The 27,271-nt window shown below is 42.6% G+C and overlaps 1 protein-coding gene across 1 annotated transcript in view; it reads right to left on the bottom strand.

Annotated features, from left to right (window-relative positions):
* LOC311358807 (contactin-associated protein-like 5) overlaps window positions 1–26,632 on the bottom strand; it is a gene marked incomplete at both ends in the record, with an annotated part of 49,734 nt that extends 23,102 nt beyond the window's left edge. Inside the window, 10 exons of the mRNA XM_084478920.1 lie at window positions 1,219–1,381; window positions 1,737–1,880; window positions 7,352–7,631; window positions 8,773–8,916; window positions 9,721–9,905; window positions 10,532–10,744; window positions 14,392–14,539; window positions 20,463–20,656; window positions 26,209–26,319; window positions 26,626–26,632. Coding sequence (XP_084335046.1) covers window positions 1,219–1,381; window positions 1,737–1,880; window positions 7,352–7,631; window positions 8,773–8,916; window positions 9,721–9,905; window positions 10,532–10,744; window positions 14,392–14,539; window positions 20,463–20,656; window positions 26,209–26,319; window positions 26,626–26,632 — 1,589 coding nt within the window. The remainder of the gene's footprint in view (window positions 1–1,218; window positions 1,382–1,736; window positions 1,881–7,351; window positions 7,632–8,772; window positions 8,917–9,720; window positions 9,906–10,531; window positions 10,745–14,391; window positions 14,540–20,462; window positions 20,657–26,208; window positions 26,320–26,625) is intronic.
* Window positions 26,633–27,271: the final 639 nt, after the last annotated feature.

Raw genomic sequence — 27,271 nt, 5'->3', positions numbered from 1 at the left:
TCACATAATTGCCGCCCTTTCAAGGCTGCATCTATAATTTCATACACTTTCATCTCTAACCCATTAATTGCAGCGGAGCGGCACGGCCTCAGTGAGGATAGGGTAGCAGGCGATGGTTTAATTACCATCCAGCCATTTCTATTGTTGTGTTCACCACGGCCCTCGCAGGTCATGAAATTACAGTAGCCGGCGCAGAGAAGTGCTCGCTACCCATAAATTGAGCCATGAAGTTTGATTGGACGGTGAGGAAAAGTAGATTAACTCTCATAAAGGTTAATCTTCCTGTCTTCTTAACAAAGCACAATGGTAGTCATTACTCAACGGAATGACACAGAACGGGGAAATTGAACATACATCAGAAAAACGGGAGAAAAAAACGGTCTTATAACAACCCATGCCTTTGTGGAGGTCTCCCCAAGCAAAAAGGGTGATATAGTAGGGTTTGTGATTGTTTTTTTCTGAGCCAAGTATCTCGTTACATTCAGAAATAACAACACACCTAACAACGAGGAGGAGGGGTTGTACAGCAGATGCTTCTTAAAGCAGGGACCACATGTTTGTGTTGATTGTTCCCCCTCCTGAAGGCAGGTCACTTTCCCCCACGGCTGGCGGCTTGTGGCTCATCCCTGCTTTGCTGCGCGCTTTCTCCTGACAGCCATTCCGAGTGAGGCGAACTGTGTGAACTTTGAGGCACACGGCATGTAGCTCTGACATGAGAGGAATTCCCCGAGCTAGCCGGATAACCTGAGCTTTCACTCCAGAGATCCAAGAGTTTTATTTAACAAATGCACAGCCAAACGCAGGATTGTTCTGAGCAATGTCATTCCTAACACAAGGCACGTTTCATCTTCGCAGTGAGGATAAAGTAGAATAAATACCCAATAAGAGTGAAAATGTAAAATACGAAAATATTTTTGTTAGTTATTTGAAAGCCCTCAAGCTAGCCGTTCTGTTTTGCAGGGGTTATGAGGGACAGGATGTCAAACGGAAAAGCTGCCTTAGCCTTAAGCTAACTATTATTCTCAATATTATTACACACAATTGAGAATTAATTGGAGACTCACGTCGGTCGACCTCTATTGGACGTGATGTTGAGACGGATTGCAAAGGGTTTCATCAACATTCGGTCGAGAGACATCCGTGTCACGTAAGCGTTGTGCATTTTGTCCTTCATTAAGCCACGACGCGCGTACCAGAGTTACGAAGTGCAAAAACTACCTGTCTCTGATGCTGCACGTGTCAAACTGCAGTGCATGGTAGCTCCCTAGGGTGCCCTGCTGGACGCGCAGCAGGTCCATCAGCACCCCGTTGATGTGGATGAGTCGCATGCACCCCTGGAAGGCGGGTGGCGTGGGGTGCCCACACCCCACAGAGGGACAACCTGGATGGGGGTGGAGCAGTAAGGGTGATGTCACACAAACCAAAGGGGCCTCTGGTTGTCGGTCGCACCTCCAGGGCCCTAACAGGTTGTATACTACGTACTGTAGAATCCTATTGCCACTTTTGACGCACTCAATAGAACGACTGCTTGAATGTTGCATTAAAGCCTCATTTATAGTCACTGTGTGCAAATTGTTGATCACCTCAATCATCTTTAAGTACAGACTTGAACTTACAAAGCTTCTCAGATATTAGCTTCTAAATCTTTCGATTTCTAAGAAAAGGCGGGGCAAGGATCAACGTTGGGATTTAATGGACTTCATCTGTTGAAGAAGGTGTTTGGACGATGGGCTGACCTCCAAGGTAGAAGTCTCCTTCTGCTTCCAGTTGTTGCCACGGCTCAATGGTGGATGCCGCCTCATCGTCCAGAGTCAGGCTGATCTGTTGATCCCGCGTGTCAAGGGTCACTGAATGCCAGAGGCCGTCGTTCACACTGTGACCTGAACGAAACACATCATGGACACATTGAAAGTCATTCAAATATGAAAAATGTTATGGAATTACAACTTGCAGTTTGATGAAAACCGTCTACTTCTGCATGAACTCAGTATGCTGGTTGAGTCACAAATGTTCCAGGATGTTCCAGGATGTTCCGGGATGGTTTCACGGTCATTCATTCAGATTTCCCATAGTAGAATCGACCGGTTGACCTAAGACGGCCTCTGCTCTGGCTTACTACACTGCACATGAGAGTCCAGACCGCCTCCGCCACGCCAACAACAACACCCCGCAATCAATTCAATTAGATCTCCTTAACACAGCAATATGCAAATCTACTGTGACACGCGCTGGCTCAGCCCAACACACCTCATAATTAATTCATTTCTTGAGCAAAAAAAAGTTGATTGTTGAGTTCATCATAACACGATGGCGCATCAAAATAACAAGCAGACACAAAGCACATAGGAGTCCTGCTGACGCTAACGCTCTCACGTTAAAGAAACGCAGGCGAGTGAAGGTGGCTCACACGTATCACACCGTGGAGAGAACCTCCCCTTTCCTCTGCCTCTAAATAAATAAAGAGGGGGATGTCACATCAGTCAGCGTTCGCTAAGCGCTCCCCAGAGAGCGCTAACAGCCACTAAACAGAGACTGTGTTTTTAACAGAGTCTCTCAGAAGCCAATGATGCTTGACATATAACCACGCGGGCGGGGCGCCCCCCCCCCACCCTCCCCAGAAGACCAGCTTGTGGTGCATACACACCACTCTCGGGGCAGACCTCTCTGTGGCGTTTTGATGTAGTAAGCGCCGCGGCTTAGCGTCCCCGGGGACTGAGTGTGGATTAGGACGCGTCCTCCTCTCCAATCACCAGTCGGGGTCATCCTTAGCAGACACAACACTGGAGCGGAGCGGAACTGGAGCAAAGCCTCGTGAATAAAACTATATTATACAACTTTTTGGCGGGTTTATATACTGTGTATATATATAGATATATACACCAAGAAGACATTGACAAATATACGTATGTATCTTGCGTAATGTCGAAATAATGAGGACAGCAGAATAGAGGCGGTCGCCGAGTCATTCTTGCCTCTGCTTTTATAACTCCCGGCTTATTTCCCCTGTGGTGCCATTATTGTGTTGGAGGGGCGATCATGTGACCTCCATGTGCCGACCTTTTGGAATTGTCCTCTCCTGCATGGCACGGGGTCTCATTATTTCACGCCTGCAATTGTGTATGGAATTACGTTCAATTCAATTAAACGAACAAGAAAAGTGCCACGACTGCAGATTACGGCTAATATGATAGAAAACAGCCGACTTGAGCCACGTCTACAGCAAGTGCAGCAATCAGCACTTCCCATACGTCCCTGTAATGCACCTAATTCCCTTTTTAGTCGTAGTATTCAAATCTTCCAATTAGCTAACGTTCACAAACAGCAGATCAATACACGTGGCATTTTCCAACCTAATCTAATCTTACACACTTGGCACTTTCTCTGTGTCACACTACTACTCTGACAATTGTAGTCTGTTGCAGTTTATGTTATTTGTTCATGTATGTTCAGGGATTTGTAATGTGTATCGCGCCCTGCTTCAAATTGAGTTTCCCTTGTGGGACAATAAAGTATAAAATAATCGGAACTGAACTGTACTTTAGTTGTTTCTGCAGATTTGACATCCCTATACCTAATATGTCCAGTAGTTTCATTTAATTGTGGGCAGATATATATCGAGAAACAGAATCAGAATCAAACAGAATCAACAGGTGTTGTGGAAATATTAATCATAACTATAATACACAATTATAAACCTTATATTAACCTTGTTTATATAATTACTAGTCAATCTAAAAGGAACTGTTTACATTCTCCTTGGACCTTCAGAGTTCAGATTTGCATTCCCACTGGAGCCACTGAGTCTGATACTGACTGCGGTTACATGGTCGGACTAGATCGACTTATCATGGATTAAGCCATATAACGATGGCCACTTTCCCCATAGTGTATTGCAAATCAACTTGGCCTCTCCCGCCAATCCTAAATGCTCCAGAATGGTCACTAGGGCTGGGCGATAAAATGATAACGATATGTATTGCGATAGACACGTAATCAATATCAATAGAAAATGCGTTCGATAGAAGGTTTCGATCATTTTTAATTTTTAATTTCGATAATCTGACCAATGCTCAGGCGCCGCGGCCAGCATTGGTCCATGACAGTACTGGACATATCTCCATGTCCCATTTCCCCCTTTGATGGCATTATCATTATTCTGTTTAATGTAGGCATTTTCATTATAACATGGATAGCAAGCATAACAACTAAATCACTAATAGGCGCTAATCGCTAGTTAGCGAACATGCTAACTAGCGATCTTTACAACATGGATGATGGTTCATGACAGTACTGGACATATCTCCATGTCCCAACAACAGTGACATCCATATGTTCCATGTTCTAGGGACTCCAGGTTGAAGATAAGCTTTAATCCACCTACCAAGTAATGCAATAGAGATCTCATGATCTCATCTCTTACGTTTACATTTAACACTGCAAATGTTTTTGAGCACTTTATAATTGATAATTGTTAAGTTTTCATTGTGATGTTCATTTTCATTCAGACTTATGTTTATATTTATTTGAGTTTTCCATGGTTGTGTTGACATTCCTTTTCCCTGTCTGCCTACAATCAGGGGAAGGTTAAGTTTAAAATAAAACTGTTTACGTTTATATTTTTCTCCTGGTCCTTAAATTTTTTTTTTTATCAATAATTATCGATATCGACCAATATGAAACACTTATATCGTGATACAGTTTTCAGCCATATCGCCCAGCCCTAATGGTCACTCCCACTTACCTTTGTTAACTGTATATTCCCTACCCACAATGCAAACATTTCCCTTTAGGAATCCTGTTCACCCATTGTCTCACTGAATGTATCCTTGGTAACTTTGCTGCCTGTACTTTCCCATGATCATGCTCTAATATTAAATCAAATATTTCGCTGGCCGACGTGTCCTAAAAAGAAGTTCCTCTTCATCAACAGGTCAATAGTCATGTTGTGCACTGGAAAACAATACAGACATGCGTGCTGAATTGCGCTGCGTGTATCACTGGCCGCTGTTTACCCTGGACGAGCTATGAATAGGAGTAGGATCCAAATCAATGTATCTTCCACACTGGTGCACCGAGACACTTAGCCGAGACATTTCATCAGGTCACGGCTCCTAAAACGAGTTAATTATTCAACAATGTCTTTTTTTTGGTATTTTTTCTTTACGGAATTGGAAAAAAGGGAATCGTTCATACAAAATAGTTAGAGCAACGGGCATAGGGGGGACACTGCTGAATCTGTTTGGGCTGCTGCTCATTAAAAGCCTGCAGTGTCATGTGTATGTGTTGGTGGACAAGCGCGGGTGGGGAGGCTGTGAGGATGTGACCCGGGGCTTGGGGAGGGGGCGGTGGGAGAGGTGGCGAGGCTGCTGACGGAAATCAACCATGCCGATTGGCTGTTCTTGTCATCCTTTCACTTGGAACTGTGAACAGGACTGAACTATTGAACCTCCGAGTGGTGTGTTCTCACTTGTAATAAATTTTGTTATGTAATTTGCGATTCTCACCATGCAATGGATGGGAATCGGTGGGATGGGAAAGGATGGGAAAGTATAGATATTTTGCTTCTTTCTTGGAAGCAATTAGGAAGATTCTACCAACGCAAATTAACTAAATAAAAGATGCTGACACAAAAACTGCTGTCATGACGACTGTAAATCATTTCTTAATGCAACTCTATTTCTATTTAATGATATGCAACATAATTGACTATATTTTCTTTATTTAAAGGTATATGCTGGAATGGGGGAGTTGAGTTGAGTTAGAGTAGCCTGTAGCTCCTGTTCATGTGAGGGGCAATATACTTTTAATTGCTTTCCAAAGATTTAGAATGTGTTCAGAAGAGTCAATTCAAAACGAGAACCAGTAACAAAACAACAACATTGCACTTTTCTACAAACACATTGGCCTTATAATTTGGCCTTATTTTAATGCAGAGACTATTCGGCTGCCTTTGATGTGTCGCTGACAGGTTACCCACCGCAAGGACTCCCCAGGCAAAAGCAGCTGATTTTACAAAAGCACAGTGCCAAAAACAGCACCATGTTTTCTGTGTGTTTGTTGACAAATACAATCTTGTTCTGTCGTTACTGGATCGTTTTGAAAAACAACTAACACATAGGAAATCTTTGGAAATTAAAAGTATATTCCCCTCATATAAACAGGAGCTAGGCTACTTTTATGCATGTTAATGGAAGCGGCTAACAGGAAGCAAATGCTAACCCAGTAAATTCCCCTTTGGACGCACAATGATTAATTTCATCTGAATCTGGGTAAAACAGGCAAGGGCCAATTTAGATATCTCGGCGTATCCCTTTAGGTAAACATTTAGATACCACAATTAACACGTTTAAAATAACCAAAAACTCTTCAGGGCAGGTGTGTGTGTGTGTGTGGTCCTTCGTACGTTGCCATGATTATTAAAGCACAACGTTCATTTTAGAGCAGTATTCAGCCGTTGAGACAAATCAGAACAGCATATGGGCATGTGTGTTGTTTATGAATGTTGATGAGGCAAGGCTGAGTTGAAGGGTTTTCTGGCTGTGATTGTCCTCTGCATCTTCATTTCCCTCTGTTCCTGCCTTCTGCTGTCCTTTCCATTCACAGTTGATTACATGTTTTATCTTTGGAAAAGCCAATTCCTTTGAAAGGCTGCCTACAGTGGATAACATATTTTTTCCACTAATCCCAATAGGATTATTATGATTGTTATTTCTTATTCTTGAGGTCAAAGGTGAATTACACTGCCAAGCAAAATGGTACACTCCCACGTTGAATGTGTCCTTTCACATTTGAGGTTGGATTGGGGGAATGGAGGGGGGCGGGGAAGGATGTGCAAAGTTGACCTTTCCTGCATGTTTCCTGTTTGGTTACCACGGTTCCTCAGACACAGAAGACAGACAGCCAGATGGACTTTATGCGGCCCATATTGCAGACAGGACATTTCCAGGTCATCAAGGGCAAGACGGGCATGTGTGTGGGCACATTTGTATTATGTGTTAATGGGTGTGTGTGTGTGTGTGTGTGTGTGTGTGTGTGTGTGTGTGTACGAGAGTGTGTGTTTGAGTTTGTATTTGTGTGTACGAGAGTCTTTGTGTCAGTTTGTATGTGTGTGTGTGTGTGTATGAGAGATTGTGTGTGAGTGTGAGTGTGTATGTGTGTGTATACGAGTGTGTGTGTGTGTGTGTGTGTGTGTGTGTGTGTACGAGAGTGTGTGTGTGTGTGTGTGTGTGTGTGTGTGTGTGTGTGTACGAGTGTGTGTGTGTGTGTGTGTACGAGAGTGTATGTGTGTGTGTGTGTGTGTGTGTGTGTGTGTGTGTGTGTGTGTGTGTGTGTGTGGCCTGGTTCCCCTCACCAGTAGAGACCTGGGACTTCTGCTGGGCAGAGGTGTGGAGGGTGAGACGCAGCCGGCTGCCGCTGATCTGCAGTTCCACTCTCTGGGGCTCCGGGGCCAGACGGACCGAGAGCAGCAGCCCGTCCGCGTTCCACGTCCGGAACTGAAAGCGCAGCGAGAAGCCCCCCTCCTCGCTGCCCGCCGCTGCCGCCGTTGCCGGGAGCGACAGGAAGCTGGCGCTGGAGCTCACGAAGGTGGTGGCCACCAGCTGGGGCTGGGAGCAGGAGAAGGTCACGTTTCCCTGGAGACCAGAAGGAGATGCGAGAGGTCCATGCTTTTGCTTATTTTACGCATACGCTCAGCAGAATCCTTAACAAGAGATGGCTGCTATCCGAAACCGGTGAAACAGTCGGTGACAGCAATAGGATTAAGATGTGATAGTCACATAGTTAGAATTTTCCATTGGGATGGGATGGGCCATGGGAGGCTGAGAGTACATGTTAATTAAAGGAAGGTGAATCGCAAGAATAAAAAAATAGAAAAAAGATTAGTTCAAGACAAGTCAAAAATCTGAAATTGTCATATTACTTACAACCAATCTCTTGGGGCAAAGAAAGCAACAAAAAAAACACCTTTAATTTTGAGTGAGACAAGGGTCATGCCAGGTACATGCGCCACAAAGACCAGCAATGTCAATTGAGGTCAGAATCCTATCAGCTGTCGTGCCTGCAAGGCAGTGAAGAGCAATCATGGCCCTTTTTTTTTACTCTCTCAATGTGATTCCCTATCCACTGCCTGGGGTTAGAATTCCACATTGAAATTCCATTACGGATTCCATCATTGCAGTCGGTGAGCAAAATTGGCCACTCTCGCCCCCACTCTCTCACTCTCTCTCTCTCCTTTCTCTTCTAAGTAGAGGCCTTTTAACATAGCAATCAGGGTTCTGGAGTGCAGAAGGGTGTCTGGGATGAAACGTGGCTCTTTGACCCTCTCTGATTCACGTGGACGGAAGAAGTAGCCACAAACAAAGCTCCCACACCAATAGGCCAGCACATAGCTGGCAAATTCTAATGACAACGTAGTTAGGATCAAATGCAATGTAATAACAAAGCCAAAATATTTTTTCCAGCCAATTTACCCTCCTTCCTAATTAGACAAAGCCCCCTCACACACACACACACACACTGCATCACGTGAGTAGTCTCATACACACCACCCCCCTAAATCCATTTAATTCTTGCTTCTGGTATAAATAGATATGTGCTAATGTGTGGGGACGGTCAAGGTTTTGGGGCAAAATGAGGAATCTGGAAAATGAGGACAATTAAAATAAGCTAGCTGTTCATAGCATTAAGAGGTAATTGACTCCCCTCCCGATTCCAAATGAGATGGCATGGCTTTCAGAAGCTAGGGGGATGTCTGGGGTAGAAGTGGGCTCTCACCACACTGTATATCTGGGGCTTGCGTCTCTTGGCCAGGTCGATGATGTTGATTCCGTTGTAGTACAGGTTCTCAATGCAGCCGTGGAAGTTCTTCCTGATGAAGGTGCCAGGCTTTCCGGGAAGGGGGATACCCCCGAAACTTAACTTGGGAAGAAAGGAGAATCAAGTGTTAATAATGCCGACTTTAACGCCGACTTCTTGTAGATCCACATCCGTCAAGCATACCATTGAGAAAACACTGCATACTACAGTGATGTTGATTTTTGTATTCTCATATAATATTTCTGAGCCATGTTATGCTAGAGTAAGTTGTTTAATTAAACAGCTTGGTTGAATACTCGATTTCCATTGGTAAATTACATAATTCTAAGGTCTATTATTTCTGAATCACAGACCTCTGCTATGAATAAATGACTGTCGCTATGTATGCAGTTATTGTACATTAGTAACAATTTTTTTTCCATGCAACTGCAAAGCAACGGCAAGAAGGACAACGTCACAGGACAGAAACATCTACATCAATATTCCCTGAGAACACATTCACCTTGTGTCACGTCACCATTAATAGAAATGTTCAGCTTAACGTGGATTATAAAACCCAGTAGGCAGATCTTAAGAAGACGAGAGTGTTAACCTTACAATGCACCCAAATCCAAACGTCGTCTTTTTACAGATTTAAAGAAATATACAAAAATAAAACTATTAATAATAAAAATAATAACAATCATTTTTCCTGGTTATATTTTGATTCAAATTGTTTAGTTATTTCTTAACTCTATGAAATAAGCATGACAAAGTGCAGTAATACTTGCATACTTTTCTTGCATACATTTCAAGCATACTTTAACAGCAATAATGGCTCACTGCACATTATCCCATACTTATAGCACAGGTAGGTATATCCTCATCGTCAAAGGTGTGATGTGTGTTTGCATCAGGGATCCACACCTCATAGTCGACCTCCAGGGAGTCCCCTTCTCCCTTGGTGCGGAAGTGCTGTGTGTGGGAGTCCACCGTGAGGTTGACCTGCTTGTTGAAGCGCTCGATGAGGACCGAGTGCCAGTGCTGGTCGTCCAGGAGGCTGCCCAGAGTGACTGCCACGCGCCCAGCGCTGGATCTCAGCCTCGTGTCGTCTGGAACGCGGCCGCGACAAAAGAAAGACGGATCATAAAGTCAACGTAACAATGTGTGAGGCCACCAAGTCAATGGAGCTCAGGTGCAGAGGTAATTGGAAAGGCAACAAAGAACATTGTATACAGACAAACACAGACAGACACACGTACACATAGACATAGACACACACACATACACATAGACATAGACAAAAAAATCACACATAGATTCTCAACCTTGGAATATTTATGTCACACACACACACATACAAACGTACAACAAATACACTCAGTGACTGCAGATGTACCCTGAAACATTTCAGTCACATAGCTATACACCATAGAGACATGTATAGTGAGATCTGTATTCCCTGCAGGAGATTGGAACGGCTGGAACAGATACTTAAAGACACATACACACACAGAAACACACAGAAGCACGCACAAACACAAACACATACAAACACACACACCAACAAAAAATGAACACACAGGGCTTATCCTCACACCACTTCGATGATAGTTGCCATAAAGGGGACTATCAATCAATCCTGTCATCCTACCGCTGGTCCCTGCTGGCCAGTTAACTGTGACCCCGCCTCCGCCCTCAGCCCTCCCAGGGTGCCCGCCCCCTCCCCAGCCCTCACCCCTCTCGTCCAGGTTGAGGTAGAGCGCCAGCCGGCCGCGGTGGAGCTCCAGGGTGATGTAGTCTCCCCTCTGGCCCTCCCCGTGCAGCAGCACCCCCTCGGCCTGCCGGCTCTTGAAGCGCAGGGAGACCACGTCCTTCACCGTGGACATGGACTTCTGGTTGAACCGGTAGAGCAGGGAGCTGCGGCCGTCAAAGCCCGCCACGTCCGACTCTGTAAGGTCAACCATGTTGTGATTTCCTGTTCAGCTGTGTTGAAAAGGAACATGAGCCTACAATAAAGATATACTTTTCATATTGATATGTTGACATCAGATGTAGAGCTTGAAGAGTTGTTCTTAACTATTTTCTTGTTTTTTTGTACGTATTGTAATACATTGTATTGTATTGCATTGTTTGTATTCTTGGCACCCCAAAACAAACCTCAATGTTTACTTGGGTCTCCTACAAGCTGAAAGGTTCTGGGTGCAATCTCCAATGTCCATAGTACGTAACCCGTAGGTATCCTGAAGCAATATGCCTTACGAATATTATGCTACGTAATCACTTGTATCTGAACTCATGTACTCACTGTAATTACCATTGGGTAAAACCATGTAAATAACTACAGATCAAATAGCATGGGTTCAGCACAGTATGTTTCAAGCACGTCCATGAGGGAACATTGTTGATAAATGCCACACTTGAGCTCTGGAGCCACCCAATGTTTATCTTCAGTATGCAAACAAGCGCCATGGAAAAAATGTGTAGAATGTCAAGCATACATCTTATTTATTTCCCTCCAAAAACATTTTTGACACATGACAGAGTCTATTGTTACATGATTGCAATACTTAGCATCCCCCGCCCCACCCAGTCTCTCCTTCAAACATTGCACCTATACACTTCCTGCTTGATTGCTTTGAGACTCAGTGATACGCCTTGACACAGAGCTGGGGACTGACATTTAAGTGTCATCGCAGGAAGCCGCAGACAGGATGCTACATTGACAGCGCAGGCATCCCTTGATCCTTCTCTTATTGTTTCACACAATGGAGGCTTACGCTTTATATCAGCTAATATATTAATAATAAACTGGATTTCATGAACAAATGCAGTTCCCTGTCGCTACAAGCACGTGGTACTGTCCCGGCCTTGGGGACAGTACATATTAAAAGGGTAATCGCACCGAGTTATTTCAGGTGCTGTGCCGTTTTGCACCCTAGTGGTTGGATTGTTTATTAACGGTATATTATGGTGGGCAAACAATGCAGGTGGTGGGGAATATTCAACCTAATGGATGACAATAATACATGTATTATGTATTAAGTCTCTGTGAAGGAATAACAGTTAGGTCTTATTTGAGTGTGAATAATATATGAAGAGAACACCTTGCTTGCCCTCGTTTATTTGTAGGTATCCAATCACCACAATGCTTTTATAAAATAATAATAGTAATTGTTTCCAAAACACCTTAGTTTCTGGTAGTTGCACCATGGTTTCCCCAAAAAGTTTTGCTCTCAATCTCTCAAGAACACCGAACACAAAACAAAAAGACACAAGAAATGGTTGTATTTTTCTTTCACACACACTCAGCTGTTGTGCTCAATCTGAACTCATCCCTGTATATCCCCAAGCAACGTGAGACCAGTTATCATTTTTGGAGATTTCTCCGTCTTGCCTACATATGATTCTGCCCTAGAGAGACACTCATACATAGATTCATGAATGTATGGATTGCTATTCTGTAATGCAACAGAATGAGAACTGCATATAAATTCTTCATCTTTCCCAGAGCATCTCTCTCCCTTCCACTCTGAACCCCCGGCCTTTTCCCCTTTTTTTCATCCCTAGCTGTGTCTCCATCTCTTTATCCCCTCTCTCAATCTCTTCCTCACTCACACACGTCTCTCTCGTTCCAGCTGTACTTTACCTCTGCACAGCTTGAGAAATGATTGAAGTCCCTATAGTATTACTACTCACTTGATGCCTGAATTCTATTCTATAGATAAAAAGATAACACAAATACAAATGTATCCCACTACTACAACTACTACTGCTACATTTATTACCAATACTATTAGTTATATTCATGTGCAATTCTATAATTAACTAAATTAAGACAATGTGGCTTTGATCAGATCCTTAATTTTGAACGGTAACATATGGTGTTTCTAAATGTGAGCCTTTTCTACTGTTTATCATTACATTAAAGGGAATTTAGTAGACGCTTTTATCCAAAGTGACTTACAACGGTTAATACACACCGACGGCGGAGTCAACCATGCAAGGCGACAGCCAGCTTGTCAGGAGCAGTTAGGGTTAAGTGTCTTGCTCAGAGACACATCGACACTAGGAGGAGCAGGAGATCTAACTAGCAACCTTCCGGTTACAAGTCAACCTGCTCTACCTCCTGAGCTAAGCCCCACCCACTCTGTTTATCATGCTACTCAAGCTATCAAGCAACTTAATGATATGTCTCCCATCGACGACTACTCTATACGTCAATCCTCTGCGGCTGTGTTCTTTCACTTGTCAATTAATGATGAAGCATGCAATGCCGAAAGGCCATTCGAGAGAGGTCTGGTGGGGTATTAAAAAGGCATCAAGGTAAAACGACCGCCGCCACCCTGCTAACTCAAGAAAGTGTCCTTCACAGGGCGGTAATTCTCCGGCCCATCCAGTTTAGTGCACTAGCACCTGCCATTAACCAGCTTGAATAATGACAGTCTTATCGCTTTTTTTTTTTTTTTTTTACCCCTCAGCTGTTCGCATAGGAAACAAAAAAGTTGTGTTATTGCTAGACTTAAGAACACCAATCTAAGCCATTTCTACTGTCAGTGTTGACCCTAACTCTAGCCCTAGGGGTACTTTGTAGTACTGCTAAGGGGCACGCTAACAAAATATTTTCTAAAAACATATATAGTATTTAAAAAATAAAGATTAATAGGTGAAGCACAAGCATCTGTTTCTTACTTATTTGCATTCATCTGTTGGTACCTCCTAAAAGTTTGTGCATATATTGGGGGTACTCCGATGAAAATACAATTAATTTGGAAGCCACTGTATATAGGCCTAGTAAAGCAAAGTACACCTTTATAAGACAGTAAGAATTATCATGCCTGAGGACAACTATGAAGAGCACAGATGGGAGGGACCCTTTACCGGCGTGAATGTCCTCAGTAAAAGTGCTAGGATACTACAACCGATGTCTGTGGGTCGTTCACAGGTGTTCTACGTAATTTAGTTTAAACATAAACTAGTTATAGCATAAGTTCTACTATGTCAGGGTTTACACATGAATTCAATCAAAATGGGTTAGGGAATTTTTGAAAAAAAATCTTACGTAGTGCTTGGTAGTAGTTACTTAATATTTACACCGACCCCTAAGCAGGTGTAAATGTTGTAAAAGGAGGTGGCTGGTGCCAAAACCAGTAGCACTGGGCCGTGGCGGTTAGAGCGTACTGCAGAAATCCTACTAGCTAATGTGGTTTTTAACAACACAAAGCTATTATAAAGTACACGAGTACAGCAGTACATCCTCTCTGCTCAAGCAAGTTGACCTCATCTTAGCTTGTTGTTAACAACTTGGTTGCCGTTAAGCTGAAGCGACAACAGCGGCTTCAGTTCAATTTAGCCATTCCTTTAACTTTTTTGTAGACAGAACTTTGGTATTGGAGGTACGACTGCATTCAGTAAACTGCAAGTTTGAGTGTAACTAGTGATAACTTGGGACTAAGTGCAAATAGCTGGTGCAACCCAGTAGAGACAGGCAAGGCAATGCATGGTGAAAACCTCGTTGTGCAGAGGTATGTGTGTGTTTGTGTGTGTGCTCCTACTAGTGTGGGTGCTGTAGCAGCTGTCAGGGCGGTGGAGACTCACTGTAGGCACAGCCGTACACCTCCACTCTGAGGCCCAGCCAGCCACTGGGGTTCCAGTCCAGAGGGAGCAGCCGCAGGAAACGTGTTCTGATGGAATGGGAGAGCTTGTTCTGCACCACAGCCTCAGAGTTCATGTTCCCAGGCAGCCTCTGCACAGAGAGAGAGAGAGAGAGAGAGAGAGAGAGAGAGAGAGAGAGAGAGAGAGAGAGAGAGAGAGAGAGAGAGAGAGAGAGAGAGACACACAAACACACACACAGAGACCAGAGAGAGAGATAAAGAGACAGAGAGAGGGGAATGGGAGAGAGCGAGAGAGATAAAACAACACAGATAGATTTACTAGCATTCCATGAACCCATTGGTGAGACCCACGATAAACAAGTTAAAAGCAAGCAACAAAAGCATGACAAATAAATTACATGGCAAAGGCTGACGTCATTCACACGTGTTCACCGTTTTATTTGATAAAAAGACATTAGAATCATTGAACGGTGCCAAAATATGACTCAATCTCCCCCTCAGTCCAGTAAAGGGAGGGATAATAAATAAATAAAAGTCCACTATGAGAGGAAGAAAGTGGAATACCCAAATAGAAAAAAAAGAAACAGGGTGGTTCAACATTCAGTCTCAGTCTTAGTGATGGAAATGACAAGCTCTGGGGGTGATATAGTGAGACGTCGTTATTCTTCTTCATCTGCCTCTCTCTGCATCGACATTCTGAACCGCAGTACCGGCCAGCGGATATAAATGTTGAGGAGTGGGAGAGAGAGAAGAGAAGAGAGAGAGAGACAGAGAGAGAGAGAGAGAGAGAGAGAGAGAGAGAGAGAGAGAGAGAGCGAGAGAGAGAGAGAGAGAGAGAGAGAGAGAGAGAGAGACGAAGGGAGCGATGGGAGAGATAGGAGGGAGGATGAGAACTGCTGGAGAATGAAAGAATGAGAGAAGCAGGAAAATAAAAAGATGCAGTGAGAGGGAGAGAGCGAGAGAGAGAAACAGAGAGAGAGAGAGAGACAAACCCCTCGATGACTGATGACCAGGGTCGTGTCATAACAGATCTCAGGGTGACGCGTCAAATCGATGAGGGCATGCATTAGAGAAAGTAACAGGAAGATAGATTGTGCAAGCAATACTGCTTTTGTAAATAGCTTCACAAAGTAAAGGAAGGACAATCATTTAAGCGCAGGCACTAGATGAGAAACCCCCCCCCCCCCCCCTCCAGACATACACACACACACACACACACACACCCACACACACATATTACAGGCAAACACACACACACACACACACACACACATAGACATACATGCAGTACAGTACTCAAAACAGTGGGATAAATTAATGAACGTCCTATATCTGAGCGGGAGCAACAAAACAGAAGGCGACGTTCCTATCCAAGGGAAAGGGAACTAGAAGGCACGGCGCAGCGTCTTTGCAGATAACGAAGGAGACAGACCCACACGCCGGCCATTATGGCTGTTACTGTGATTTATGCCCTGCGTTTTCCTATTTTGAGCCGTTTAAGTGGGGCCTGGTGGCTGAGCCTGTAAACGAGGTGCAAGCTAAGCACTTAGGGAAGGAGCTGGTTGGTACATACAGGCTGCAACGTGGGGGGGGGGGGGGGGGGTGGGTGCTGCCTTAGACATAGGGTAGGGGACTTTTGTTGCAGGCATGCATATTGCTTGAGTGTTTAGAGCCGCTAAGAGCATCGTCAATCAGGTGGGAAAAATAAGCCATACAAACAAAAGCAAAAAAAAAGTACTTAACTGTTAACCTCATCAAAAAACGGATATAACGGTTGAACCGTGTACACAGGTGCGTTTGATCTAAACAAGTCTGGGGGAATTAAACTCATAACAACTAGCCACAAGCTGTATATATTATACCTTATCCAACAACATCTCGGCCCTTGAATGTAATTAGTTTTAGACTAAGACAGAGGCTTTAACGAACACTGTCTGTGAACAAACATGTGTCTAATCCCTGGAAGAAAACGAACAAAACAAAGGTGTACAGACAACTGAAATTTGAACGCAGAAGGAACATGGGAAGTATAATTCAAATCGAACAGCGAGGGCTTCATGTCACGTCCGCCTGTTCGGCTAACCGAGCGAACATACTCCAGACTCCCAAATGTCATGAAGTGGCATGGCCACCGGCAATAGGCTACGCAGTCTAGTCAGTGGATCATCTCATTAGCTCACAGAGCGACAGAAGGCTCAGTAGCTGTCTGGGTCATTACCAGTACTGTGCGATATATATGCCTTCAGATTCTTCCTACCCAATCCCTGGATCCATGGCAAGGAAGACGCCGGGTGCTGCCACGTTTTAAACGCCATTTTCCCTGACTTGAGTAAAAAGACTGCAACAATACATCTCCTCAAATTACCTGGCTGGACTTGAGCCACAGGGCATCTGAGCTGCACCCCCCAGACCTCCCTCTGGGAACGGAGGGGGCCTGCAGGTTTGTCATTGTCCAGACAAACACTCCTAACCCCAAGGTGACATCATTATTTCCATTCGCCTATCTAGAATCTCACCCCCCTCCCTCTCCTACTCCCCCTTCATTAAGGCCTTTTTTTTGCACTTCCTCCCGCGTGGCGAGATCCCTTGAGCAAGCCTTGCATGCGTTGGTTTGTGACCTGCAATCAGCACATGCATCCGCAAATTAATTGGTGTATGAGTGTACAACGTCATGTGTTGCGTGGTATGCTAGGCGAGTAGGCAATGGAAGGAAAAAGCGAAACAACAAGGGGAACACAAACCAGTGGTGCAGTATATTCGGCATTGTCTTATGTGCTTGCCAATTAAATGGAGTCACTCACTGCTACGCCATATGCAGAAACTAGGCCAAAACATAGTTTAGCTATAGCCCGGCTGGAGCCCTAAAATCCTAGGTAGATGGAATGGAAGGTACAATTTGTTGAAGCAACTCAGTCTTTATTATTCTGACTATGTCTGCTTCTCTCATCAATAATTAATCTGTGAGAATAACCAAAATGATGAGAACAGCTCAAATGTTTCTCTCATTAGTGCTCATGCAAACAACGTTTATATTCATTGTTACTGGTCCCATAGCTATTAACCATGTCTAACATACCTGGAGAATTAACAAGCATCAAATCATGGATGTTTATTACAGCCAGAGGGGAATCAACACACTAGACAAACTGACATTGCATTACAATCTTATTAAACCTATCGTAGCAAGCAGCCAAAAGACCCCCTGCCTGGTCATTTTCCCTTGCCCTCCCTTTAAATGTGCAGGTTTTTACTCGTTATGAAGAGATGCCATGCCCACTAAATGTAATAGGGTAAATAAATCAGTGAAGCAGTTAGGTTCATGTTCAAAAGACTTTCAACATTTTTATTTGGGTTTTAAGTGTTTTCATAGCCTAAAAAAAAATCACACTGACAATAACATAATTCTATCTGAAGAAGAACAATGACAGGAAGGATTGGGGTTTAATCATGTTCTGGGTAGTCTTTCATTTCTCAAACAAAGTCCATATTTCATCATCTTACCAGCTATCCTTCAACAAGCTGCAGTATTTTTGGGGTCTTTTCTCTTTGGCTTTACATAATTAGGCCATTAACAGCTTACGAGGGAGTTTGTTGTTTCACACATCTCCCTGCAATCCCCCATTGTGCCTTTCTTGCAGATGCGTTGCCCATGGGTTCACAGACAACCAACCAAGTTCAGATTTGTAAAGGAAAAAATACTCATGTGCTCCCTACATAGATTAGAGACAGGGCACAATGGCAATATATATATATATATATATATATATATATATATATAGCAAATAGAGTAACTTCAGAAATTAAATAAAAGAACACTGTTGTGCATGTTCACATGCATTTGTGAAACCAGTACATTGATGTGCACACACGTACCAAAGACTGCATTCTTTTCATCTATCTACTTCCCCCCTCTATCCAATTTCCATTCTGCTACGCCTCCTGTCATGAAATAACAGTGAGGGCATATTTGCCATAACTGCGGGTTAGCATTCAAAGCGTCTAGCCGTCGTAGCAGCTGCTGTTCTCTCATTAGCCTCCTCAGTCCAGGTACAGGCGGAGAGCCATTACCTTTGAACTTCACTTGTTAGAATGCCAGACGGACGTCAATTAACATCTCCCAAAGGCCTGGGTTAAAGCTGTGGTTAGCCACCTTTGGAATGGGCTTCATCAGAAGTGTCTGGCTAATTAGCTGCCACTCATCCGACACCATCTTCCATGGGCCGCACTTTCAAACTGACAGCACAGTCAGTTTGGGTCTTGCAAGCATGTGTGTGCATATGTCCTCATTTATAACAACATCAAATAAACAGACAAGCCCTCTTACCTCCAATTAAATTGTTCAATCGAAGAAAGAGATGGTCTAGCTATCTATTTATCTATCTGACACAGACAGAAACAACAAACAACAAAGTTTTGTAATCTTGTAAAGCTACTGACAAACCACCCTTAAATTAGCTTTCAATACTTTAATTAAAAATGTTCCCTGGACCATATTATGTACAACATTTTCATTTTATTTTGCGACCAAAACATCTCAAGTTAATGTGCTGTGGCCGCATACAATTTGAAATAGATAATGGTATTCAGTAAAAGAAATTGTTAAAGGAAGTCTTTCACGTAAACCCAACACCTAGGGTAAATCAATCTACAATGTCATAGACATATCAATCAGTCTTCCACTTTTTAAAACATAAGATGGATGGAGGGTAAGATTGTGTCTTTTTGTTTGTTTTGATGGTGTTGAAATCCATTCCAATTTCAAATATTCTGTGTCTCTGGAGTTCTGTCTAACGCTCTCCTCCGGCCCTATCCAGGACTTCAGTTGGCTCTGAATGAACACATATAATAATGTGTAAAAGATAATGTTAAGAATAAAAAATAGTTGGCTCTTGTTGATGAAGAAATACATAAATAAATCCAACTCTCACGCTCCAGAAAGACAAGCAAATGTGCTTTGCTGTTGACAGAATGTTTGACTTGATCCACCATTCTTAACCTATGATGTACTGTAAATAATACATTTAAAAGATATGTGAAGGATAAATTAATAATTCAACATTTCACAAAGCACTGGATATCGCTGGATCACACACCCTTCTCTCAAGCACACTGCAAATGTTCTTAAAGGATGATCTAGCTCTACGTGTATAATCACTGCTTAGCAGGATTAATCCTGTGAAAAACCTAAAACAGTTTTCCAAATAATGACACCTACATTAGCATATTCCAATTTGAACTGATTCAAACCATTCCACAAACAATTTCTGACATAACTGGGGCGAACACAATAGGTCATAAAGAATTGATGGCACAAGCAACATCAGGCAGCGAAAGAAAAAACATGGTGTGTTTTTAGACATGGACTCAATTATGCACAGGCAGGCGAAAACACTACGACATCACACCAAAGAGACTGAAAGAGGCCTTTGCAGCAAAAGTGCCAGTCTTGCACTTAACAAATTCCACACCGAGAAATGTCAGACTCTGTGTGACATTGAGAGATGCTTTAACGGCTGAAGAAACAGATCTGAGTGTTACACGTCCAAAAAAACAAAAAGAAAAACACGTAAATGAGAAGCGGTGCCTAAGGACATCATAGAGAGCATTTATCTGTCATCACTACAGATAAGACCATATAGCAACAAAAAAAACAACTGATTTATTAAGGAAAAGTATGGCTGAGCTTAGGCCTGGGCAATAAAACAATTAATTACCGTATTGTGATAGACTTTTGATCAGTATCAATATAAAACATGTTCAATATATATCGATAAGAGACTGGACCACCAAATCTAGCAGCTGGGTTTGTTACACAAACACGGTTCCATACTTATTTACAATATTTGAGTGGAAGGTCATATTAAGTGTTAAACAGAAGTGTTTAAATCCAGCATGGTAATTCCTAGTCTTCTTAGGTCATTACAATGATCAATAGTTATCAATATCAATCAATATGATCAAGTTATATCGTGATATGTCTTTCAGCCATATCGCCCAGGCCTAGCTGAGCTACACCCGTCCCTACCGATATCATTATAGAAAGACAGGACTCACCCCGACGCCGTCCTCCTGCCGGTACTGTTTCCAGGCCCGGCCCGTGTCGCTGTAGAGGAGCATGTAGCTGCTGACCCAGTCCGAGCTGTCGTAGCGCCCCTGTGTGGCCACCGCCGTCACCTCCATCCTGTCCCTGAGGTCCAGCTGTAACCATGGCTGGCTGTCCGTGACCAAGGGAGACCAACCGCCGGCTCCTGGGGGGTCGAGAACAGGGAAATGTTCAATAAATAATCATTATTCAGTGATGGAGCTATTTCAATTCAAGGCAAAACTACCTGCGGCTGACAGACTAGTCCGTCAAGTCAAATTGTGGCTTATTGAATTACCATGATATTAAACAGTAAATGGAGCTTATGTTTTGTCATTTGTCACTTGAATTGACAGACTAGTCAGTAACCTTAACCCTGCCAGAATGAACTGCCTCGTCATAACGAGCACTGTCAAGAAATAAACAAAGGTAAACCCCAGGACCATCCTTACCTTGAAACTGAAGACAACTAATTGGCTACTAAATTAGTAGCCAATTACAATTTGACAAGACAAGCACACTTTTCGCAGATTAGGTTCGATTTGGAAACCTAATATGGCTAATTATGTAGCTCATTCTATATGATACGGCATATTGTTCTGGTCAGATTGTCAAAATAGTGTAAAACAACGTTTTAACAAGTCTCTTTTTTACGACAAAACTACAGCTAAATTTTAGCATGGCCCATGTAAATGTGAAGGGCTCCCAGGTATGTACACGAAAGGGAAAGCCATGTTTCACTGTGAAAGAGCTTAAAAATAATGGATGTATTTGATATGCAAAATGTAAGCATTTCGAGCAGAAGAAGCAAGGGCTGCACATGACATAGAAATTGGAATTGGGATGCACCGAAATGAAAATTCTTGGCCGAAACCAAAAACCAAAAATGAGGAAACCAAGGCCGAAAACCGAAACACTGAAATAAATTATTATGCCAATTATTAGTAGGCCTACCATTGCATTTATAGCTATGACTGTGTACTAACCTCACTAAAATCAAGGCATTGCAATTCAAAGAATAAATCAATTACAATTATTAAAAGTATAAAAATATTTATTTAGCACTGAAAAAACAACAACACCGTTTTCTGTTTTGCACTTTGCAGACGGTCCCTAAGCTCGTGGATGATAGCCGACAGCTCATAGAAGCTGTCGGCACTTTGCGGACGGTCCCTTAACTCGCGGCTGATAGCGGACAGCTCATAGAAGCTGTCTCATAGCGAGCCGTCGCTAAAGACGGCTCATTTGGATGAAAACAAGGTTGTAGCTGGTTCTCTAGATTACTACATTTAGCTAGAGGTGTCATTCGTTTGTTGGCGCAGAGGCGCTTATCCAGACAAGCGTGTAATGGCCGCGGTTTTTGTTTGCGTCATCACAATTTCCTGTTTCGGCCGTGTTGTTTCAGTGTTTCGGCCGAAAGACGAAAATGCGCTTTTGGGCCATTTTCGGTGGCCGAAATTTTCGGTGGCCGAAATTTTGGTGCATCCCTAATAGAAATAGGAATATTAATGTCCCTATTTGATGGCTGACATGTACGAATCATGCCATCATTTGAAAGCAAATATGAATTGCATTTCATTTTCATTAGCCATGTTCAAGTCTTTCATAAAGCCAAGTGTGCATATCAATGCATGTGTTTACATTGTCTACTGTCCTGCCAAGATTCAAGTAGAAGTTCAAGGTCCATTCTACATCTAACTGTCATGCAATGACACACATTTATGTCAAAATATAAATGTTGTGTTACAAATGGTAATTGCATTACCCATTTTGAAGAGTAAAATCTATTTTCAAATTACCAATCAACGTTTAATTCTCATGTTTTTCGTGGGACAAGGATGACATTCATGAGATCCCATGGAACCCGCCCTGTGTAAATGCCCTCCTGCCCTTCCTGTGTGACCACATCCAGCTAGGACAACATAAAAATATAGTCCTTCCATTGCATTTTCCTTAAAGTCTTAAAGTCAACAGTGCTGCCACTCAAACAGAGTAGTTGGCTGCGAAAGGAAGTGTTATAGTTATAGACAACAGTGAGACATAGTGTGTATGTTTGTGTGGGAGTGAGTGAGTGAGTGAGTGAGAGAGGGAGAGGGAGATAGTGCTAGAGTGAGCATGTGTCTAAGTTAGTCAGTAAATGAGTGAGTGAGTGAAGGAGTTAGAGAAACAGAGAGAGAGCAAGTGTGTTTGATGGTGACACATAGTGTGTATGGCAGAGTTAGAGAAAGTCAGTGAAAGTTAGAGACAGGAAAATAAAAGAGAAAAACAGAGAGAGTGAGAAAGAGATAATTATCATTAAATAATACAATTTATAAATATAATATCACTTATTTATTTGATTGATTTGTGTTCATGCATTTAATGATTCAATGATTTATATAATTTCCATTAATCCGTTTGGAATGCAAAAATGTGTGCAGGGCCAATAAAGCAAATACAATTGGAGATATATCAAGACAGAGTGATCGAGGGAGCGAGAGAGAGAGAGAGAGAGATAAAGAGGGAGAGAAGGCCCATAGAGAGAGCTGAAGATGAAGAAGGTTTGTAGCATTATAGACGGCGTGATGAAGGACAGGAAGCACAGCAGCACAGGTTGTTGGAGTGTTTTTATTACTGAGTGAATGCGCAGCACTATCCACAACCCATACTGTGGTAGTGCTCAAATCTTCTTTTAAAAACCAAACGTAACTGCTGAACTTCACTTGTTATCTTCACTCTGAAATCACTCTAAACTATACATACGCACAATTTCAAAAAATATACATCTTTATAAATAAATAGTTAGTAATAATAGTAATAAATAGTGAATTGTAAAATCAGATCATGTTATTGTTTTTACTCACAATTCCTATGACGGTAGGCTGTATCGTTGCCAGTGGGAACGCTTCTTTGAAGATTAGTATATCTTAAGTGTAATTGATTGTTATACTTTGCAGCCGCCTTAAAGTAGTGTGAGGAAATTAACATTTTCCATGTCAACAAGAATGAAGAAAAAAAAAAAAAAACACAATTTGATCAACGAGTCTGTTCAATTTGCGAATGTAGAAAAAAAAATACTTTTTCGGCTTGCCATAGTAACACTGCTATTCACTATTGTTTTTCATTATACATGCGTTCGTGCACTCCCACTGCCAGGAGAACCCAACGGGTTCACCGCCAGTCTGAGCAGAAGGGATATCCTCCCCTACAGCAACACCCCACCACCCCCACCTACCCTGAACAACATCTGCATATTTAAAATCGACATAGGGATGGCACAAGGGTCCGTCTTGGACACGGTGTACAACAACCAGCCAAATCGTCTGGGTTGGATCCCAAATGTCCCCAGTCTAAACGGTAATTATCTTAGGAGGACACAGGACAATAAGAAGCAGGCCAGAATTAGGAAGTCCTGCCCTGCTTCTTATTTATCTATCATACTGCATGTGTTGTAAATCGCCATGGATTAAAGCACCTTCTAAATGACAGGAAGAGATGGATGGCATTATGCTACATGTTGATCCTCAAAATGACATCCAAATGACAAACGTTCCCTTCTCTCCTGATTTAATTTGATTCATACCACATCTTGTGTGACTCTTTGGACGTGTTGAATGTCAAATGTAATCATCCGTAGCAAGTGGGATAATTATCCTTATCCTTCCCTTGAACTATCACAAATAATATTCAGTTTAGTTTTTTCCTAATGACAGGCATATATGATGGCATATCATACATCTCATCTATAGATAGATGAGATGTAATATGGAATAGTCCTTTTTAAATTGTAATATTTGCAGATAACATTATTTTTACTTTTGAATATATGAATATGAACGTGAGATTATATTTCAATCATGTCATGATTACTCTAACTAAAAAAACTAAAAAAACATGTATTGAAATAACAAAATAAGACATGCTTGCCGGTATGGCTGTGCCAATAATTGTCCTGCAAATACCATAATAATCAAAGCCATCACAACCCAAAGATTTCTTTGTCAAACTCCTTCTCTCTCCTTTCCTCAATGTAAGCACTATGTATTTACATGCTGCACTCACTGTTCCAAAGCAGGAGGGGGAGGGGAAAGGAGAGGAGAGGAGTGCTTGATTAGTACGTTTGTCTAGTTGATTAGGCCTATCTACATAGCTAGGAAAAAGCCACATTGTTGCTATACCTTCATAGCATATTTAAAAAACTCCAATCTGAATTCAGTCTATAAATGTGAACCTCAAAATGCTTTAATCAATCCTTAATAACGCCTATTTTAATCTATAGGATATTATTGACTAAATCAACAACTGGAGTGCCCACATTCTTTCTGTCTGTGCAGCTATAGCGGTGGGAGGTGAGGTTGCTACAATTCACCTGAACAGCGGACTTCTCCCCAACTTTGTGACCCTACTAACAGATAAGGCCTGGCCCTTAGACTTGACCTGGTTAGAGCTTCAGAGCTTCAGAGCTTCAAAGCAGCCTAAAAGCTTTCAAAGACCCACGGCTTCCATAGTATGAGAGTAGGCCTACTTTAACTCATCACAAGGCAAATAGTTGGTTTGAACATTTCACAGATTGCAATAAAAGGAAAAAACATCACTACATGTTATAAACATGTTTATAAATAACCATTTCATTATTAATAATATGTAGAGCATCTTGGTATATTTTGGCCTTGTTTAAACATTAAAATGCTTGCTCAATATGTTTTTTATTAAAAAACAGCCACTACAGCACATGGTTCAACCTGGTGACACGGTGATTTACGATGACGATCGTTCAGAGTCAGAATTTCGTGATCGGCACACATGCCAGCCTGTGCATTTTTATTTGAATGACGGCAGCATCATATTTCTACATATGCAATTGCTGTGAATCACAGCAATCGCATATGTAATACACCGATGCGCAAATTCACCAACGTTGACGTGTCATTTACACAGATCTTTTTTGCATACGGATAACCAAGCAGAGCCACTCTGACGAAAGTGGTATCCCCTAAAGGAGGTGTTTATTACACCATGGCTGCACACTGGGGACCGACGCCATGGGAGATGTCTCCGTCATGGAGGAAGCGACGCAGGCGGTGCCGAGGGCGAAGGGTTATACTGTTTGAATCAGCAGTGCACAGCAAAAAGCAGCAGGCTAAAAATTGCCCGAGGTCACAGCCGTCTTGCTATTCCCGCGTCTGTACCCACACATTAAATAGAGAGATCTTTACTTTCCCGTTTCCGATTAGGCACCAGATCTATATGACTCAAGGATATTTATTTGCCACTTGATGAGCACTTCATGTTTCAAGTGCTAGGAAATTGTCCCCCCCCCCTAAAAAAATACATTTTCATAGAGTTGGCGTTTCTTTGTTGATTATTGTCTTTCATTTGACTGCTGCTGTTTTTTGTAGTATTCATTTTAATTTTATTTTCTTTCCCCAGTATAGCTTACCATTCCCATGACCATATCTAAACACATTATCTGAAATAATCATAAGAGTGGTACCAAACCAGCCGATATACTTGTTTGTGTTAACCGTGCCTTGAGACCTTTGAACAACGTTATCTTTTAATGGCAGGATCAATTAGAATAATAATGAATAAAACCAAATGGAAATATATTTGTTAGATTTTCCATTGTCGCTAAAAAAATACATGAAATAGAACACTGATGTAACTTAGCTTCTTCAGCGTGTCTGGACTCTAAAGAGTGTTACTTGACAGATGAGGTGACTTCTGTAGTGGACTTACCTTCTCTTCTGTTGAGCTTGCCGTTGAAAGGTGCATTTCTGAGTGAGGACTGTGAAGAGCTCTGGAAGGAGGCTTGGGGTAACATGGACACCAGAGGACTGTTGCAATTATCTGTAATAAAGAAACAGGATGTTTATAATGGGTAAGATGTGAAATGAAAGACAGGGTGGCGGTGATGAAAGCCAAAATAAGCGATGCATGACTCGCATAGGCAATTTCCCTGCACAATTTTTTGGTGTGTAATTGTGCTATGTGATATAGAATTACTTAGTTGTATAATGCTGGGGACAAAATGTGCTCATTCTTTGGTCACCTTTTTTGTCTGCAAATGGTGCAATCTACAGAGCAGAGCTCTGAAGGGAGAGCTGTGGAGATAACAAGCCTGCCTCACTTAGCTACTTCGCAGGGTTCTCTAACAGTCCATTAGCTCGAGCAGAACACGGATGTCCTGCCGTGACTGTTTGTCAGTGCATGTATGGGTTCCGCACGCCTGTGTGTGTGTTTGTGTGTGTGTGTCCGCTAATATGTGTGTTCATTATTAATCCAGCGGTGGTGAGATTAGAGCACTTCCAGCACGCAAGAGGAGATTAAGAGGCCTGCAATCTCAGCCTGTCGCCCTCGCCCTCATATTCCCCTGATCCCGGCCCACCCGGCCCACAACAAGAGCAGTGGTTTCAGGGTGGACTTCTCCCTCCCTCCTCCCTCCACATCTTTCCCCCTGTTAGCCTCCGCAGAACATGCCACCTACTGCATGAGGGAGTGCTCCGCTCTGAAACGTCTCTTCCCCCACTTCATAATGAAAACTGGCATTGCCTTGATTTCAATTATGCTGGGGCTCTCTTCATCAGCACCGCTGCGCATTTCTCTCGGGTGCAGGAGAAGCATTTTGTTTTGGATGCATTCCACTTCAAGTCAAAGTTATTCAGAGCACATCTGTGGTGGCAATTGGCCATTCATCGAGGAGACAACAGCGCATTAGAATTGACAGCATAAGCTGATCTACTGTACTGAGCAAGCCTTCTTCCTGGGGCTCCCATCACATTCAAACCCTGTCCCTGTCCAC

This window comes from Micromesistius poutassou (genome assembly GCF_964030765.1).
Source record: "Micromesistius poutassou genome assembly, chromosome: 14".
NCBI lineage: Eukaryota > Metazoa > Chordata > Actinopteri > Gadiformes > Gadidae > Micromesistius > Micromesistius poutassou.
This window is presented reverse-complemented; position numbering and strand designations above follow the sequence as displayed.